General features: G+C 39.3%; 1 protein-coding gene across 2 annotated transcripts; it reads right to left on the bottom strand.

The window, feature by feature from the left end:
* Nucleotides 1-1,653: 1,653 nt before the first annotated feature.
* On the bottom strand, nucleotides 1,654-20,018 carry RIPK2 (receptor interacting serine/threonine kinase 2). 2 transcript variants are annotated; one of them, XM_065668540.1, is made up of 11 exons: nucleotides 19,323-20,018; nucleotides 16,198-16,351; nucleotides 14,897-15,052; nucleotides 12,434-12,591; nucleotides 10,087-10,136; nucleotides 9,573-9,734; nucleotides 6,315-6,400; nucleotides 6,043-6,132; nucleotides 5,320-5,425; nucleotides 3,479-3,658; nucleotides 1,654-2,257 (listed from the first exon to the last, which is right to left on the bottom strand). In XM_065668540.1, exons 1-11 carry the CDS (start codon nucleotides 19,508-19,510, stop codon nucleotides 1,932-1,934), a joined length of 1,656 nt encoding a protein of 551 aa, XP_065524612.1. In that variant the 5' UTR covers nucleotides 19,511-20,018; the 3' UTR covers nucleotides 1,654-1,931. The 2 variants fall into 2 exon arrangements, with proteins under 2 accessions (XP_065524612.1, XP_065524613.1); XM_065668541.1 differs by lacking the exon at nucleotides 19,323-20,018 and adding an exon at nucleotides 18,921-19,192.
* Between the last annotated feature and the right edge of the window lie 806 nt (nucleotides 20,019-20,824).

Below are 20,824 nucleotides of genomic sequence, written 5' to 3'. Positions count from 1 at the left end.
CAGCACAGGGTCCTGCAGTCCTCGTCTATAACAGATGCACTTACAATTAATCCCAAGTGCACAAAATACTGTTTGTGTTGGAAGGTGTGTGTGTGAAACCAACCAGCTTTTCAAAGATTAGCCTTCCCAAGTGCTTGCAACCCTTTCTCTCACAGACCAGGGTTCCATTGCCACATCCACAGAACTGGCATGACTTCAGCAGACATGCCAGACTTGGGCTTCCTGTCAAGAGTTGCGCATGAACTGCATGACTGTGCCTGACTGTCCTTGCTGGCCCTGGACTTGCTGCCACAGTCAAAATCAGTGCCAAGTGTTGCTGTTACACAGAAACTCCGTTCCTCTTTCATAGTACTGGAGTTAAACAACAGAAGAAGCATCAGACTTTGACGTGTCGGCTTATATGTCTGTCAGCTCCACACACCCTTCACACACCCTGTGTGGATCAGGCACACAGCCTCCACCTCCCTCGCCCCATGGCTACCCCAAAGCTTCCTCCTTACCCATTCTTCTGTGCCCCTCAAGTCCTGAGTGTGGCTGTCCCCTCCTCCATTTCACTCCTGAAGAAATGTGTGTGCCTAACATGCTGGAGAAGGCAGGATTATGGATTCTACTCCTTTGTGAAAGGGAGGCTCAGGGTCCAAAGAAAGAAGAGGGAGATTGGACTGAGTTCTTCTATTGAGTGGCCTCAGGGTTTCCTTGGAGGGGTGGGCTTTGGCTAGAAATATTTTGCCTATGCTGTGTTCTGACAAATTAAAACCTGCTCTTGAATTTTTCATTATTATTATTTTTTAACTAGTTTTGAAGCCACCTGGGTAAAAGTCACTAAAGCTTTCTGAAATGACCTGAAATAAATAGCACATACCTTTTCCTCTCAGGTGGCCCCATTTCTGCATCAACATGTTAACACCATCTCTCAGACAAAAACGGGTGGCAGAGATGTTGTCCAGAGGTTAGGCAGGTTAGACCCATTCACATCACTTCCAGCCTGGCAGGGCAGTGCATACTTGATCTTTGTACATAACCAAACTACTGCTCATCATGTAAATACTAAACATAAAATTGAATTAGAAGTTTGATCCAGCAACATGAGATGAGAAATATTTACAAAGATAAGGGAGGCATTAACTAAGAAAATGTAAAAAAGGTATGAACTACGGGTGCTTTTGTATAAGATGCATGTGGATCTCATCCTACTATGACTTCAAGAAGAGTTGAAGTGGTTATAACCAAATAATGTAAAAGGTTACAGCTGCATTCTTTCTGATGTATCAGTTCATAGCAGAACAAAGATGATCAGCACAAGGCCCTTGGGCTCCTCTTCGGACTGACATTCTTCTTACACAGTGGTGTGAAGCACTTGCCCTGGCAACAAAATGGGAAAACCAAACCGAAAACAAGAAAAAAACCCTATAAAAATTCAATGTAATCTTCTTCCCACCTTCCTCTCAACCCTGGTATCTCAGAAGGACTAGTCGATACAGCTGAAAGAAAATTTACTGTACACACAGCATATAAGCACTGAAATACAGCATCTAGGTTTTTTTCCTCCTCTACTGAAAAGACAAGGTGCAGGGAGAAAAACCAATACTCCAGGTTGAGTTGGGTCATTTGAATCCTGTGAGATGAAAGGAAAGGATATCTATAAACAGAAAATATGTAAACCAGGGAACATTTAATGTTTTTTTTCTGTGTCATGTGTAAACAAAATACTTTAATGAACTGAGCCAACAAGTGTCTAGTGTTTGGCATTATGGCTGCACTCCAACTAATGAATTGGTAACCCACCAAGTGCAGTCTAGATGAACTCAGTGTCATTTCTGAGACTCTACAAAGGCATAGTAAAGACAAAGCAGTACATATATAAAATTACTATATAGAAACAAGAATCATGTTGTAAGAAATATTCACATGGTTTCATATAGAAAATAAATTTAAAGATGCAGTCTTAGAGAATTGGGAACAATGTCTGGATAAGGTTGAAGTCCTAGCTGTTTGTTATCTTTCAACTTTTGTACTATAATTCTGGCAAATTCCTCTCCTTGGCTATCTGAGGTATCAAGCAGTTGTCGTACTTTTGATGTCCTTGTAGGTTTGGTGCTTATAAGTTCATAGTCTTCTTTCATGAGTAAAAATCTTGCTAGAAGAGCATCCAGTGACTGATTCAAACATGCTTCAGTCATCTGATCAATAATTTCTTCTCTTTTGCTTTGGATCCATTGATGAGCTACATTCTGTTGTATGGTTTCCAAAACAAAAGCTGAGATTGGAGAGGATTAAAAAAGAAGTATTGTAACTGTCAACAAATAGTGCCACAGAACAAAGACAAAGCTGAGAAAGAACTGTTTAACACTTATTTTTTTTTTTGTCAGAAATATACTAGACTGTTAAACATGCTTTTAACCTTTCACTACTATAATCTGCATTTAAAATGTTCCATTGTTTCAAATTTGGTGGTTGAAGTATTTATTTTATCTGAATCACAGAATAACTTAGATCAGAAGGAACCCTCAATGAGGTCTTCTGGTCTAATGGCCTGCTCAAAGTGGGGATAACTTCAAGGATAACTAAGGTTACTCAGTGCCTTGTCCAGCTGAATTTTGTCCAGTCCCAAGTGATGGGACTTCTACAGACCCTGTGGGAACCTGTTCCAACGTTACACCTGACCTGATACTAAAAAAGAGAAAGGTGGCAACCTCACTTTGGAGTGGGATTTTTTTTGAAGTTTTCTGAAAATATCCTTTTAGTTCCTGTGTATTTTCCTCAAGCTGAGGATTCACATAGTGAAAAGGTGTCAGGTTCTATTGTTTCTAGAAGAGAGATGATGCGGCAGATCTTTATAAAGTTGCATGCCCATTAAAGTTGTATGGCCCATTAAAAAAAATGAATCTGAATAATTCATCATGCACTAAAGTTTCTTTTTGTTATTTTTTCTGGAAGCAGAATTTTAACAGTTATTTGAATGCATAGGAATATAATGCAGTGGGCTGTCAGCTAACAGAAAATCATTAAAGGAATGATGCTGACAGAGCTGCCGTTTCTCTTTGCCCCATAATTACTAAGAGGAGGATTGACAAGATTAAAAAATGAGAAGTTACAAGAAACAAGATGACTTAAGCTCAAACTAACTTTTTTTCCTGTTCTGCTGGATTGCAGCATTGCTACAGTAGTAGGAGAGAGGAGAAATAATATGAGGAAATGGAATGGGATAAGGAAGACTGATGGCATCATGAATTAAGTTTGCTTAAAAGGAGTGAAAAAAGGTAGTAGCTACAGGTACATGTACTTGGTCACATTTTACATTGGTTTTACTTTGTAATGTAAGGCTACAAGGACAGAATTACTTGCACTGTTAATTTGTAGAATGCTTTGTTTTCATTTTACAGTTGAACAATAGTTAAAGTTCCTATTTCATACACATATATATCTGACACTAGGACAGTTATTGTGGGGTTTGGAATTAAATCAGTGTTTGCTGTACCTGAAGGAACTGGTGATGACCGCAGCATACATGATGCAGGATTTGTGGCATCTGAAATACTCTTGTCAGATGAAGGAGAACAACTGTATGGATGCACAAGAAGTTTGGCACTCTGAGTTACAGAGATATTTTCATCCGTGCTCTGACTGCTGAGAGACTGTAGACCCCCAGAACTTCCACCTAAAAAAAGTAAATAAACAACCAAAGAGCCAGCTGTATTACTTCTATGTTCAAATAAAATACAGCCATTGGAGACTACTTAGAATAATACTTAGAATAATTCCATAAACCAAATCATAAACAACCCAAATTCACTTCAAAATTCCTTACACTCAGGTTCTGAGTATATTTATGTCCCTTATCTTTTACCAGGGCTTGACTGTGAGCTGGGAGGTTTTGTGTTATTTCAAAAGACCCGATGCCAATATCTGCATCAAGTAATTTTACAATGGAAAGCAAGACTGATATTCCTTGTATTTTTAAAGTTTACTTCTGCTGTAAACACTTCTGCTGTTGTAGGGTTTTGTAGACACTATTTTCATAAGCTTTACAGTACCTATACATACATACAACAAAGCCTAAGCAGTAACTCTATAAAATGACCACCAACTTACCAGTCAGATTAATTGTACCACCACAGTCTCAATAATAACTTCCAATAACCTCCACAGGCAGGTATGACAATTTGTAACAGGAACCAGGAGCAAGAAGGGCTGATGCTTACAATTATCTTGTCTGATTACATTTACAGTCCATGCTCATATTCAAGCTAATATTTAATTTTCTAAAATTCATCACAACATTCCTATTAAACTTGGTAACCTCAAGCTTTTCTTAACCTTTAAGATTTTATACTATGTGTATAGATAAATGCTTGGGTTGAGGTACAGCCAAACTACACTACATTTGCTTTCTGCCTTTTCCATTAACTGAAATTCCTTAAGCCTCCCATAATTTATTTTCCCTGGAATTCCTGCTATATCTTTCTAGTACACTGAATACAAGCCCAGAATTGTGGATGTGTTCAAAAACGAACTGGAAGAGAAACTGCCTGTGCCCTCCTACCTCTACCAGAATATCTCCCGTTTTGCAGCACCTCAGCACACTTTTTGATGCCCCACTTTATAGCAGTGAACTCAATTGTCTTGTCTGCTTTCACATCACTGGTCCTTGTGAAGCCAAAGGATACTGCATTCTTTTGAAATGTATGTTTTCATTCTTTTGAAAGAAGAAACTTAAAGGCAGTTTTAGTTTCACAATGTACTGCTATTCCATCTGGGTCCCATCACTTTTTTTTCTGGCTTCTGATGTCACAACCTCAAAATTGAATTCTATCTGAGAATTTTTCCAAATTTTAATCAGAAAAGGCGACAGCTACAAAAGGTCTGTGCAGATATTTTTGCAAGGCAATCTATTTATTAAAGCTGTTTTGTTTACTGAATTAAAAATGATTGATAGGTTGGGCTGCATTAGAAACTTTCAGTTTACTTGGCTTTAAAAGGGGCTCAAAATGTTTGGTGCTTTTTATCTTTAGAAGTAGTTCACAAACGATTAACTAAACTGACAAGAGTCTGAAGGGACAAGTAAATGCTACCTTTGCACTCACAACTCTGAAGACGAAAACTGAAGCTGGAAGCTGGGGGTATTTCTCAAGTGACAAGAACAGAAAATCAGAGCTCAGATATTCTAGTTTTTTTTTACCCAGAGCACTAAGTTTACAAAACACGTCTTTTCTGACATAAACAGAGATCCAACTTTCTACTGTGCAAATGTAACGTCACAGTGGGAGTGTAAAGCTGCAATGGCAACTTAAATTTACACAAAGTCATGAGTATCTCTACCTGATGAGAGGATATTACACATGGGAACAGACTTGGGTCTTGATATATCTGGAGAGATGCTTCGAAGGGGAAGTGCATCACATTGAATGGAGCCAGAATATGTTTCCTGAAATGATTCCATATATTCATTATTCAATATATTTCATATATTGAAAAGGCACATTATATAAAGTTGCAATTTTTTACAGAGTACTTTCCCACCACTGCGTTTTCTGTGCTAAGCACTCAACAGTGAAATGCAGCAAACCAGACGAAATTATGTAATCCTAATATTTGTGTTTTCCTGAAGCTGACAGCAATTTTGTATGGAAGTTTAACTATCAGTAAGAACCAAAAGCAGCAGCATTAAGAATCAAAATATAAAAGCAAATCTGTATGAGCCTATATAAGCAAGCTGTGTAGGGGCATAAGGGAGCAGAAGACAATCTCTTACAAGTTGCATTCTTTGTGTACCGCATTCCTCCTCAAGGGGATGGCTTTCCAACATTCAGAGGACATACCGAACATGCCCTTCTTATTTCTCCTTGCCCACCCTTTACTGTCTTTACCTATATGGTTATGCATTTGTTACAGCCCGGGTCTACTAATGCATTTTATACCTTTCCTAACTGCACAGGAAAGTAAACTACAGAACAATTCCCTCTTACTAAGTTGACCCCCATTTTAAGCTCTCAGGATCTTTAATGATGCTGACATACCAAATGCACTATGCAAAATATTTACCTCGTGGGGATTCAGAGGTATATTTAGTGATATCTGCTCCACATCTGCTTGCTTTCCACTCTTGTAAAAACATCGTGATTCGTATAGTGACTGGAAAAGACATGTTCACCTGTATTAAATTTTTGCTAAAAGTCAAGATGACAGCTCTGTACAGACACATGCTTCAGCCAGATACAAGAGTAGATAAATGACAAAGGAGGTTACATTTCTTTTACCAAGCAGAAGTTACTGACTTATTTGACCGAATCATAACTGTAGCGACAGGCACTTACTTTTGATCTCTTCAATAGAATAACTGCTTCCAGCATGGGTATTTCATCAAATGTTCGAAGCACTGGCTCAAGGTCTATTAAACATTCTAAACAAAGAAAGAATAGTTTAATGAAGGGTTCAAAGTGGAAATTAAGCTTTTAATTTGATAAAGCTACTTTTTTATATTTACAAAAGTAATTTGTCTATTGATACATATCAAACCACTTATGCTGCTAAACAGAAGTTTCTTCCTTTTACCTGTTGCAACATTTTGACATCACCAGGAGAAACCCTGTCCTGATCTGGCCACCTCGGCACCCTGTATCAAAAGAGACCCAGGACTGTGCCAGACTGCAAGTCTCACATTCCTGGAATGGATAGATGGGTGAGTTTGGTATGTTTCCAGATAGATCCAACGAGCCTGACTGATTAGCTAAATGGGACCAAACAGCTGTCCTCTCATTCAAGCAGGTGTGCTAAAAATTCATATGAGAAAAATAACAACAACCTGCCATCGCAGCAATATCTAGAATAGATGCTGTGAAGCAGCGCCAGAGAAGATGAGATAGTCAAGTCACTGACCTATCACATCGTAAATCTAAATGATATTGTCCTCAGTCCCAGCATAGGCAGCAAATCAAGAGAAGCTAAAATCATCTGCTCAGATAGGGAGGGATGTGACAGTTCAATGATCAGCTGTCAACCTGTGCTATACATCCTTTCTTTCCAATGCTTAGAGGTATACAAAACTAAATATTTCAAATTTTCAGATGAATGTATTGTAAAAATGTTTTCTTTGAAACTGTGCTGAAATACAACAAAACCTCTGGAAAGGATGATGGCATGCCACAATCCCACTGCATTTCTATGAACTCCACCGGTTCAGCAAAGTCCATTCACCATACTAGAAATCCATCACACTACATCCTTATTTACATGTTTCTAGTTTTTACTATAATTTTACCACCGTTCTTCCACATTAACTTTTTTCCACTAGCATCTTCAAGACATACATTCAATACTGGGATTCTTACTGTTCTTACATCAGCTAAAACAGAGTTTTAAAGGTTTGCCACTCCATTTTCCACAATGAAATATTAGCACTGTTGATCTTTGTTGATTATAATCAATAGCTTAGGTATACATTCCAAGTACATGCAGAAACATGGTGATAAGTAGTCTTTATTCCTTATTTATAAGGGGAACAGACAGGTTCCCCTTAACAGAACCAAGGTTAACAGAACCAAGATTTTCTATTTAAAGTTTATTTAACAAAAATGGGGCTTGGTTGTTTTGTTCTTCCCCCCCTCCTCCCTCCCCACCCCCCTGTGCTATGGTAATTGCAAAATTTCCCAATCAGCGAGCTTTACTTCCCTTAATTTTGCAACAATTCTGATACTTCTACTTTCTTTTTATAATAGTAAAGTAGAGGAAAAAACAAAGCATTTTTCTTCAAAGACCATCTTACACACACATAGCACTAATAAAAGAACTGAGGTTAGCTCATTAATATAGAACATATCCCACATAATTATCCCTTCACTGTGACTGCAGACTTTGATTGCTATTTTGTTTTGTTTAACTGGCACAAGATAATAAGAATACACAAAGAAACACCATGATCTCTACTCTTCTTGATTTTAGGAAATATTATGAATGGCTATATTTCCTTGCTTGGGAAAATAAAAAAATAAATTCACAATTTAAAATCACACAAACCAGACTCAAGCCAACATAAATTGACATTTCAAAATATTCCTAATAAAAAAATAATTGCCTCAAAAAAAGGTCACATAATCTTGGACTGTAAATTGAGCATGAAGATACTCTATGTGTTTGGATGTGTCCCTTTTTGTCCTTTCTCAAACTGATGTGAAAAACTGAAGTTATGAACATTTCTTTCTAAGCTATCTGAACAGCAATTTTCTAACACTTTCCAACTTGAAGTATTCCTGTAAAGGCTTTCAAGTAAAACTTCTGTTCAACAATGAAACATTTAAGACTGTGGACCTCTCTATTTGTAACATTACAAAACTCCTCAGGAAACCAAAACAAAATCCAAAACCAAAAAGCACCAGAAAAACCTAAAAATCCCCATTTACTTCAGGTCTGAGTCACTACACTTTCAATTTAAGCACTGAGAAACTTACAGAATTGTTTAAGCCAGAGCTCTTTGTAGTGTTCTACCTTTGCATACATTCAGTAACTCTCTTATTCTATGTTTTTGCCTCTCCAAGGTGATCCAGCTTTCCCTACAGAATTAGGATTGTGTTTTCTAAAGGCGCAGGGAGGAAAATTTGAAAGCACACACAAATTTAAACAAGCACTGTGAGGCAGCTGCAGGAAATACTGTTAGCCTCACTACACTGACATTAGTGACCACAGCAACACTCACAAGAGGAAATTTCACAGTTGAAAACAGGTAAGCAGTTTCTGCCAATTTTAATGGAATTACCTTTCCACAACAGCCAAAGAACCAGAAGTCACCACAAAAATAAGCACGTTGAGAAATTGCTGGGGGATGGGGGGGACGGACGAATTTGGACTCAACATGCACCAAGTATCTCAGTTAAGTGCAACAAACACAGGTTTGCAAAAAAATCGAAATTTTTTGCAGCTCACACTACAGCACTCTAACCTCTACAAATCTGCACCTCAGTCTTTTTCTCTAAATTCTGCAATCCACTGTAAAAAGGCTGCAAGTATCTATATTTAGTGTCATGGAAAAAAAACGGGACAAAGCAAGGGTGGTTAAGCACGTGGGTCCTACCAGTTTCTGCTTGATCTGGGAGTGGAGCAAAGATAAAGTCTCAATAAAAAAGATTTATACTGAGATGTAAACACAAGATGAAGTCACTATAGCTTATCTGATGTCCAATGGGTTTTGGTGTGTTTGTCAGCTTGCTCATAAATCCCACAGTACTTATTCTACACTTCTCCCCCCTTCTTAAAAAGTAAGATGTTCCCTTCAACAATAAACAAAAAAAGCCAAGTGTAAGTAGTTACACAAAGCATGCTGCTTTTTTACAAGTAAATTAGAGATGGCAAATGCAAAACACTCCAGCTAAAAATTTTTTTTAAGGGTACATGTGAAGTTCCATTCATAAATTTTGTTTACAGACATGGTGGTAGCAAACAAATACTTTAGCATATGCAACAAGAAGAGCACGTACATCTCGACATCTTGAAAACTTCCCTTTTCTGACTATAACTTTGCTCTGTAAGTACCATGTTCAACAGAAAGCTGGCAAAAAAATCATGATGCAAAGCAAACTCACTTAAGAACGATGGTCTTTCATCTGGGTTTTGCGCCCATCCACTTTCTATCAATTTTATGATGATCACTCGATGAGGAATGTCCATTGATAAACTTTCTTCACTTAAGTCTAGTCGCTGTCCTTGTGACACACTATACATTATCTGCAAGGGGTTTATAACTTCTGTCAAAATAGACATCGTGAAGTCATTAGAAATATATGTAATATAAGTAGCTCACTATAGGAAAAGTAATATAGTTTGCAGACAGTGCATTTATAGTTCACCAAAATAAGGTTATATTCCTCTTTTAATGAAGAAATATATTTTTTAATTTATTAAACATTGCAATTTAAAAAATATGCAGAAAAAAAGAGTCTAATATTAGAAGTAACTCAAAGTCCTTTTCAATAAGCTTAAAAGTTGAGTCATTAAAAAGTAACTCCGAAAATGAAGTCCCCAGGTACCCATTTCTCAGGTTAAGCCTTATGTAAAATAAGGCTGGAAAAATAAATAAAAGCCAAGACATGGCCTTACCTTCAAATGGCTGTTTCCTTGACATCACTTCCCACATAATAATTGCATAGCTGTTTAAAGTATAAAACGTATAGAAGATGTTATTTCAGATTACCAACACACTATGTGCTTGGCTTTACATTTTACTAAAAATGTTTTGCTAAAATGATCCCAAATGCACACACAGGACTGACTATAGCTAGCTACAGTGATGACCTCAATATACGAAAACTATCAGAATTTTAAACAGTCACTTCAGCTAGAACCGGTTAATAATATTAAGAACAAAAAAGATACATGGCATATAATTTCCTATTAGCAATAGCTCTGCTCTACTAGTATGTTGTGAATTACCTACACACAGTTTAAATCTCAGTATGCAAATTCCAGTGAGCCCCAGATTCCCAGCTGCTCTGTCTTAACTGCAGTACTGTGGCATCTCTACAGTCTGGATCAACACTCTTGTGACATTCCCATGGGAAGCAGGTTTCTACCAGGGATGATGGCTTCGAAAAGTTTTTTAAATTGTTCTTCAAAAAAACTGAAATCCATTTTCCACTGAAGCAATAAAAATAAAACTATGCAAAGATTTTTTTTTTCTGAAGAAGAATTATACTTATCAGAATGTTTGCTCACCCAACTGTACACAAAGACAGTATTTTCCTGCATCACTAAAAAGTACCAAATTTTGCATTCAGTTTACATTTAACTGCCTTTAAGCACTACATCATACAACAGCTATCAATTAGGAATAATAATAAGAAAAAAGAACGAAGTAACTGACGCTTAAAATCAATCAGATAAATTGAGCTTTCCTAACTGCTTATTTCGTTCACAACATAACGTTCATCAATGATAAAATTTATTCAAGTAAATTTTAATGAAAGCAGTCCTCCCTGTTAGAAAGCCTGCTTTTGGTGCATTCCTGAGAAATTAATGCAGGCTGATTTTTCTGGCATGGCAAATTGTTCCCTTTATAAATGTTAATGCTGCTCGACTGTTGTTTAAATGATTTGTTTAAGAAAGATCTTTACTCACAAATTAGCTTCAATATCTCAACAATATTCAGCAGTATCTTCTGTGGTCAGTTAATCAGACACCTAGCCTTTCATTCAGTTTGGTATCTCTCTAAAATTACAGGCTATTTTCTCAATTCTACAACACTGTAGCATACCACTTCCTGCTGAATCTCCTTTACACTATTCACGTTTTCCTTTCCTATTTCTGCTTCATAGCACCTCTTTCTGATCCTGAGCACAGACCTTCCTCTGTGACCTTTCTGGCAGTCATTTCTTTCACTGTTTTTCTACCTTTACGTTTTCTTGCCTTGAACTGCCATCACTCATGATATTGTCTCAGTTTCTTTTCTGTCTTTTCAAACAATCCCTTCCTAATTTATCAGTTTTCTAAGCCCTTCTATGGATCTTTTCTTTCTTATTTTCTCCTATTTGGTTGTTATTCCTCTGCACACTTTTTTATTTCTAAGAAACATCTGCCTTCCTCATCTGCACTCATTAAACCTCCAGCCACTCCATTTTTCCCCCCATAATATGCCATTATTCCTTTTCAGCGTCTTCCTAGTCCAGCTTTTCTTAGCAAAGGGTGAGGAAAGCAGGTATGTTACCATCTCTATTCTTTGGACAAGAAAGTCAAGGAACTTTATGTGCCCCATAAGCATAAGGACTAATTAAGGGAAGTAGTGGTCTCCCTGGAAGTCAGTAAGACCCTGTGAGACTGATTCATCTTTCACCAAAATACAGTTATAAATCTAACACTAAGAGCAATTACTGTTTTGTTATAAGGGTTGCCACTACTCTACTACTTCCTATTCTATTACTTCTACTACTCAGAAATGACTAACACAAATCTACCTGAACTTTCGTAAAATAAGCTATTCCTTAAGGAAATCTGTCTAATTATGTCCTCCAGCCTCATTACCCTACTTTTCTTCTCCTAACCACTTAAAAAAAAAAATGTTTTCTTATTTCCCTTGAGTACATTCTGCAAATGATGTTAATTGATCCACTCAAATTACAAAGGTATGTGCAATGAGATAATGGTGTGAACAGCTTTTTTCCTTCCCTACACTATCTGTATATGTACACTCATTTATAGAAACCAGTCTTCCCTGTTTCTGTAGCTCTGGCTTGATTTCTGGAGCATTACACTTGTCACAGTGTTTCCTAAAGAAACGATGAGTCATTAAATCCACCTACAATTATTTTTTTCCCGATTCAATTTGCTTATGCACCTGTGATACTACTACTACTGAAAATAATAAAATTGCTGAAAATATGTTAAAATCTAAGTTCAGTAAATCAAATTTGAATTCAAATTGCAAAGCCTACTTGAGAACTACATGACTTACCTGTAGATATCGTGTTTTACACTTGCACGGGTTTTCTGACTGGGATTGTAATCTTCAGGTGGCATATAGATAATTGTCCCTCCTTCTGGTAAAGAGGTTTCACTTCGTGATTGTGACATGGATATGACACGCCATTTTGACATGCCAAAATCTGCAATCTGGAAAGGACAGATCAGTTGTTCTGAGAAGAAAAATTGCATTTATCGGCTGACAGCTATTAGACAAACAAAAAAACCCACTGAGTACTTCCAGCTCCCTGGTTGTGGAAAAGCACAAATTTAGTATAAATCGTAATAGCTCTATGTAACAGCTTGCAGATAGCCCAAGACAGTTGTGCTCATAGAAAAAATTTAGGGCACTTCACCTCACCCCCAAAACTATGAAATTCTTAGATTAATAGAATTAATAGATTAAATATTAATAGATTAATACATTAATAGATTTGACATTCTGATATTCTGTGCTTCAAAAAGTTGCTGAATATTTTCTTTATTGTACAGTCTGGGGCCTTGTCCCTTCCTACAGAGTTTACAGTGCATCTACATAAAGAATTAATTGACATTAATTTACATTCCCAGATATCCGCAAGTCAGGGTGCAAGATCAGGCTAGGTTATGGGTAAGGGGACAAACAGCCAGCAGAATACACTGGCTGACTGAGCTGCAGAGTGTCTGGCGCACAAGGGAGAAAGATAAGCAGCCAGCTCTGCACTTGTCCAGCATTTGCCTAACAGCAAAAACATTCTCAACAAAGATGCCTGTGCGAGCACTGTGGCAGCAAAGATAACAGAAATAAGCTTTCTGGAGAGCACACAGTCAAAATCCACAGTAAAAAATAACCTTGCTTTCCCTACAACTTACTCTCATCAAGCCTTCCTCACTGTCGTGTTATCTTGCTCATTCAGCAGATCTGGGACAGTCAGCAGCACTCTATGAATGGTGTTACTGTTATGCATTCTATTTTGCATGCATTGCATGCCAATTCCTTGTATTTCCTGTCCTAATTTGGAGAATCTTGCTTATCTCCCCAAAACACTCAAAAACCGTAATGACAGTCTTCCAGACTCCTTACAGGAGGTAGGGCAGGTATTCAAGAGTTAACCACTTCCCTTCAATTGCCCCAGCAAGCAACTGTTTAGATGTTGTTAAGCAGAGCACCAGACCATACCAATGCTGTTAGGGATTAAAAAAAGAGTAGATAAAAAATTACTTGCACCAGGTCCCCAGTCAGGTTTAACAGGAAGCTCAAGAGATGGCAATACCAGCACAACTGAGTGGGAGGAGGTATGACCTCCTGAGGGCGTGAGCAGAGACAAAGCTGTGTAAGGCACCTCATTGCCAAGAAAAATGTTTTTGCAGTGGAGAAAGAAATCAGCACCGGATCTTTGATCTTTGTCAAAGGACTCACAAAAAGATTAATCTCATGGTAACAGATGACACATTTGTCATTCAAGTATAAATTAAGTACAAAAAACCTCTTATTTCATGTTTACTTGAATAGCATATTCTATCAATTTTAAAAAACAGAAGTTTGAAAAAAAAAAAAACCCAAAAATTCTTGCAGTTATGGAAGCATGTAACCATTTTGTCAGAAGTACTTTTAGCCTCTTTTTCACATCATGGCAGTGATATTTTAAATAAATGAATGTTACTTCTCTATGTGTGCTTGCTTGCTTGCTTGCTCTAAGGAGTTTCACAAAAGCCATCTTCCCACATGTTCAGATTTCACAGTTGTCACAGAATCATACAACCAGCTAGGCTGGAAAAGACCTTTAAGATCAAGTCCAACCATTACCCCAGGACTGCCAAGACCACCACTAAAGCTTCGTCTACATGTTTTTTGAACACTTAATGTTTTCAAGCACTTAAAGTTATGTTTTACATGTTCTTATGCTACTCTAACAGAACATAGAGTCATAGAATAATTAGGGTTGGAAAGGACCTTAAGATCATCTAGTTCCAGCCCTCCTGCCATGGGCAGTGACACCTCACACTAAGCCATTGCACCCAAGACTCCATCCAACATATATGTACATATCACATGATAAATATCAAACGGGGTATTAAAATTTGAATTTGACCTACTGTCCTCCAGAACTAACTTGTCTGAGCATCTCAGACAGGAACACTTTCTATTTTCTTCTCAGAAGGGGCCAGATGTAGCTACAGCTGGGAGGCTGAAAATGAGAGTGTCACTGCTATTAAGTATCAGCTACTGCTCTAGCAGAAACAGCCCCAATTCTGTCTTTTTGGTCTTTTCAGATGGAGCATATTCACACCTGAGCAAAGCAGAGTTTTCAAAAGAAAAACTCAAAAGTTCTTTCTGCAAGGACAGAAGAAAGCGTCTTATCATATAATTATATCTGCTCTGTATGGCCACATCCTCACTCCTCCTCTTCTAAAATAATTAAAACATTTTAACTCAGTCTGGATACTAAAGAACATAAGAATAAAATAAATCTACCTTGACATGAAACTCATCATCCAGCAAAATATTCTGGGTTTTCAAGTCATGGTGCAGCAATGGAGGATTCATGTTGTGCAAATAGTTTACTCCCAAAGCAATTTCATAAAGAATGCGGAATCTCAGGCACCAGGGAATGTCAGGATATAGATCTTTCTGCCAAGATACAACCACAAAACCAGAATATAATCCTCTAGTCTGATCTAACAGCACATCACAAAGACTTTTGTAAGAAGAAGAAAGTGACTTGGACAAGCAGTAATCCTTTAAAACATATATTACATGAAATCCTGAGCATTAAGACTGGTTAGCTGTTAAAACAAATATATAAACATTAATGATGCAGTGTTGTTTCTATTCCCTGACATTCATGTAATAGTTCATGACTGCTATATGATGTAGGACATTTGCTACATTATTCGTTCATATGGAAATACGATTTACAAATGAACTCCGTATGAAACTTGTAACCCACAGTTTACGAGTACTACACAAAGGATGGCAAGAATCATATTTTCGACTGACACTGGGGACGGGGGGAAAGCTGCAGTGAAACCAAGCACAAAATACTACCTTTATAAATATTAATACACCAAGAGTAAGGCAGTAAACTGAAATCTTAAAAGTTAGACTGCCACTAATGCCCTTATGAAAAACAGCTGAGCATGAGATTCGCACTGATTAAAGGTACAGCAGCTTTACAGTATCAACACTAGATGCTCATACCAAGCTAATGGGAGCAGCTGAGAGTTCAGCACAGGAACTTACTCCTGAGAGCAGGATCTGGTAGAAATATCTCTGTTTAGGTCAGCAATATTTGACTTCTTTTAACTAAAGTAAAATTCTTCAAATTTATTTATTTATTTATTTATTTATTTATTTATTTATTTATTAACAAGGATTCAAATTCAGGAAAAATCAAATTCAGGAAAAAGCCTCCTCTATGTGACATTTACATTGGCAATAATTCTGAAACCCAGGCTGAAGGAAGCAGAATTATTTCAGCTTCTAATTAGACAACAACAGAGACTTTAAAGTGATAGCATTAATAATTAAACACAAAGCCAGTTATAGGTGATGACATCAAAGGAAAAAATGTAATAGAACTGAATTCTGATGAGTTTGGTTATCTTCTTGGGATGCAGAAAGTCTGTCTGAGCACCAAAAACTACCAGTTGAAACAACTCTCCTTTAACTTGAAATATTACTAATAATACACTTTACTACTTCCTGTAAGTATGGAAATCACAGTCTATTTGACACAACCAAGAACTGTATTTAAAGACTGTAAGTACACTTACCCCATGTAAAAGCTGGTTTAATGACCCGTTTGTCATGTATTCTGTTACTATCCCCAGAAATTCAGGCTCGTTGCAAATTCCCAAAATTGGCAGAATGTAACTAAACCTGGCTTTGTGTAATATCTCTGCTTCTTTTAGAAGGTGGTTTCTATCACTTAAAGAAAACAAACAAACAACATTATCATAGCAATACTAGGACAATTAAAGCCAATGTTGGGTTCCCTATATTCTCTTTAAAAGTATATACCTACATATAATACAACCGCATTTCACCATTTGATTCCCACAATGATGTTTTGATAAAAACATACTGTAAGAACAATTAGAATCTGCAAATGCAAATACAAGATAGCTTCCCCAGTTTTGTTGTATCACTATTTCCATCAGACATTTAATCCATGATTCCAGTAAATAAGGATAACAGTCAGAACTCTGACTTTCACAGTCTTGTACGACCATAACAGTAATAACCAGCTACATTTGTCCTATTTCACTGCCCATCTTCAAACCTGAGTTTTCACTGAGGACCAATATTTACCTTCTACAGAGTGGAGATTTTAATATCACAATTCCCCAACCATTTAAATTTAGTGGACACTGATGTGCACTAAAATAAAGGAATGCACCTTCTGTTTCTGAAGGAAAAGGAATGACCAGCTATGTTTTCTTTTCACATAAATTGATCATTCAGTTGATTCACAGATCAGTGAAGATACTTGGACCATGAAGGATAATCCTAATAAAAAATAATAATCAGATTTCATGCCAGTAGAGACTGATACAGGTACAGGTATGTGACAAGAATATCCAAATACAGGACTTTTACAACATATCTAAGATTGATCCTTTGGATGTGAGCCAGACTGATTCAGAAGCAATACAGCTCTGCTGGGGCATGGCTGTGTACAAGCCACAACTATAGCCACCACAATGTGCTCAGCACAGCGCCATGTTAATGCAGCTGTATAGTTCCCAGGTGAGAGCTGTCTTGTGTCCATCTAAGTCAGGGCATACACTGAAGTGCTCATGTCAGTCTGGACGCATCAGTGTAGATCTAGCCCTTACAAAGAAAACAAAGGACATCAGAGTAAATGGGGAAAAGAAGCCTAGAGAAGTAAAGCCCCTGGCTTCTATGACAGGAAAACTTCAAATTTAGGTGGATATGAAATTAAGGGCAACTGCTGGTCCTTATCTGTGTGATGGAAAAGGGCTTCTATTATAAGAAACTCTAGGTTATGACAGAAATAAAAAGGTAGCCTTCATGAAATGTATGGGACAAATGACACAACTACCCTTCCTCCCTCTCTCTAGAAAAGACTAGGTGTAAGAAAGCTCGGGGTTTTCCCAGACTGTGAGGCACATCTGCATGGGATTCAGCTGTAGCCAGGAAAGGAGTTGCAACGTATCAAGGTCTATTCCTGTGTCTGTAGGTCACTTCACCTTTGTCTGTTCCTTATCAGAAGGACATTGAGTAATTCCTAAATTAGCACAGGCCCACGACAACTACCCAACTGGCATTGCTCTTTGGCTGGTCACACACCGAGTTCTGGGATTCATGGCGCAGGATTCCTGTTTGGGGAATTAACTACACTGTGAATGCTTCCCTTTTCTTGACAATATTTACAGGATGGCATTTTATGTTGCCTACTATACAACCAACTTGCTGCAGAGACTAAGGTGTAACAGATTGCTTACAGGCTTTTGGTCTTCTGATAGGACTTACAAGCTTTGTATGATATATGGTAGGAAGCTGAATAATTTTGATTATGTCAGTTGCCCTTTTCATCATGATTCCACAGGTTAGATGTCACACTAATCTAAATTCTTGCAAGGCTAAAATAATATTTGGTTTCTCCCAACTGAGTTCAGAGGATAAACATTGTATTTCTGATTAGCAGGGATTTAAGCAGCATTTAAATTAAAGAAAAAAACGCCAACAAACTAACCAACAATAAACTTGTCAGAGAATACAATATTCCTGGTTAAACACATAACTGAGATTCCATTTATTTCTGGCAAGATTTCAGAGATAAAGCCGGTGTGTACACACCTGGGGAATAAGAGGTCAAATAGCTTAAACCAATTTATCTTATAGCCTAGCATACTGGGTCACAAGACTTGAAGTCTTGTTACTCTGAGTGAAGGTATTCTGCCTAAATGCCCCGTACTAGATCAAAGAAACCCGAGGCAGTAAAGTTTAACTACAATTAGATAAGATACGAGAGGCAAGTTTACAAGTTGGGTAGGCTTCAGACAGCCTAAGAGGCAAACCTGCATTGACAGGATAAAAAATAGGCACAACAGGGAATAAACAGGTATTGATGGATGAAAAATTGTTACGTGTTGCCTCATTACATGGAGTAACAGCTCCTGTAATAAACACACGGTTGCTTGGGCCCAGGAAAATTGGGAACGTAAATACTACAAGAGCTAATGGAAAATATCAGTTGCACTTGGAGCCTACAAGGCTGTTATTTTAAACTAGCTTCTCTCAGAACTGTGAGATCTGGAGCAAGGAAAAATATCAATTGTGTATGATCTTGGAGAAGCTTCTTCTAGGAGCTAGAAGCAGTCGCTAATAGACACAGATATATGGCTTATGTTCTCTCTCCCTCTGTAAACAAATCTGTAGTAATCACTGCATTTTAATACCCTGCTGATACTTCAGCAAAATGGTTAGCAACCAACAGACCCAGACAGAAGCTGAACTGTGCAAATCCCACCTTCAGCATGAACCGCTTTTCCTTAAAAGCCTTCAAAATAGGCAAGCTGCTCAGCGTCTCACAGGCAGAGACCGAAACCACCCATTTCCAACCACGGAAAGAGAGGAAGCTCCGGGGCTGCTCCGTGCTTTCCTTGGCTCAAGGCGAAATCACTCTTCGTGGGATCTGCTTTGCCCTTGGATGTACAGGAGCGCTGCCCACCGAGACGCACACTCTCTGATCCATCAACCTGAGACACCCAGCTTCGCCCCAGGGGACACGCTCACGGAGTGTCCCGGCAACGCAAGAGCGCGGGACCCCCCTCCTGGTTTAGGGGAAAGGCGGGTTCAGCTCTGTCCTTCCCCCCCGGGCAGCTCCCCACCCCTTGACGCCTCATCCCGGCGGTCCCCCCTTTCCCGTTACCTGTCCAGCAGCGGCCCCTGCAGGCATTTGAGGGCTACCGGGACCCTCCAGTCGGCGTGGCGGGCCGCCGACACGGTACCATAAGCGCCACGGCTGATAAAACGCAAGTCCGGGAGCTTATTGGAAGGGATAGAGGGAAGGGCGTAACTGATAGATCCCGCCCGGCCTCCACCATCTCCGCCGTTCATCCTCGCACTCCGCAGCCCGGGGCGGCCGCGCCGTCTGTTCCCCGGGCGCAGGGGACCCCGGAGCGCCGCTCTTCTCGCCTTTCTCCCCCGCCTCTCTTCCGCTCTTCCCGGGCCCGCCTCCCCTCCAGATCGCCGCAGCCCGCTCCTCCTTCAGCCTTACGGAGCAGCGACTTCTCCTCCTCGCAGAGAGCAGCCTCCCCCGGCTCCCGGGAAGCGGGAGGCGGAGCCGCCACGATGAGTCTTGCAGGGAGGAGGAAGCCGGGAGGGAGCTGGTGGGGCGCGGTGCCGGCCCTGGCCGGCCCCCGGGAGAGCTGTGCTGGGGCAGTAGCCCGCTCCTTCGGGGGAGCCTGGGTACGGTGGCAGGGGGAACCAGCCCGGGCCAGGGATGGAGCATCCCCCCACCCAGTCCGGGGGCCGTTGTGCCGGGGAGTATCCGCCGATCCGGCGGATGGGGACAGGGCAGCAGCACCCCGCTCCGTGCGGGAGGCGGGCGGGGTGTGTGTTATATTTGTTCCCGAAAGATGATGCGGGATGCCAGGCCGAGCCCGGCCGCCGCCCTTCGGAGCTATGGTCTGTGCATTTCCGGGTGTACAGTCATTGTTCAGGTGAAGTGAGAGGAGCGTTAGCTCATGGATTCGCTTGTCTCCTCCCTGTCTGTCCTAGGACAGGATAGCAGGCGTTTCAAAAAGGTGATTTTGTAATTTCCAGAAAGTGCAAGTTCACCCTTGTCCCTGCTCAGAGCGAGTTGTGGGTCGGCTGATGTGTTTGTGATAGCTTCACGCCAGGGTTGCGCAGGAAGGTTTTGCAAGGCTTGTTCAGCATGCCAAGTTCTCATAGACTATGAAAATGCTTTAATTTAAAGTTAGAAGTCTGTAACTTTCCACAAGGAGTGACAGTTCTGCAGGATGAAATGGACGTAAATAGAGCAAATCTCTCGCCCTCCCGTGTGTGTGGAACTTGGGCTAAACCTCTGTGGCTTTTCACCTCTCCTCTTTTCTCCCAGTGATGATATGTATAGTAGAGAAAGGGGAAGGAGCTAAGCTTTCAGACTATGATACGTGCAGTATTTCACGTCATGCGTTTTAAGACATGGCATGCATTTTTCAGTTGGCTCTAGGGCCTAGTACTTTGGATAGCTTTGCTATGTTTTGGTTAGTTTTTTGTTTTTTTTTTTTTTTTCAAATTTTTTATATCTTAGGTGATTTATATCCTCCAAGTGCTGCAGCATTACTAATGTACTGAGCAGCCATATAACGCAAATGATGCCTTAATCTAGTTTGAGTTTCATTTAGCCTCTGTTCTTCTGACACACTA

The sequence above is a fragment of the Lathamus discolor genome, chromosome 2, assembly GCF_037157495.1.
Source record: "Lathamus discolor isolate bLatDis1 chromosome 2, bLatDis1.hap1, whole genome shotgun sequence".
NCBI lineage: Eukaryota > Metazoa > Chordata > Aves > Psittaciformes > Psittacidae > Lathamus > Lathamus discolor.
This window is presented reverse-complemented; position numbering and strand designations above follow the sequence as displayed.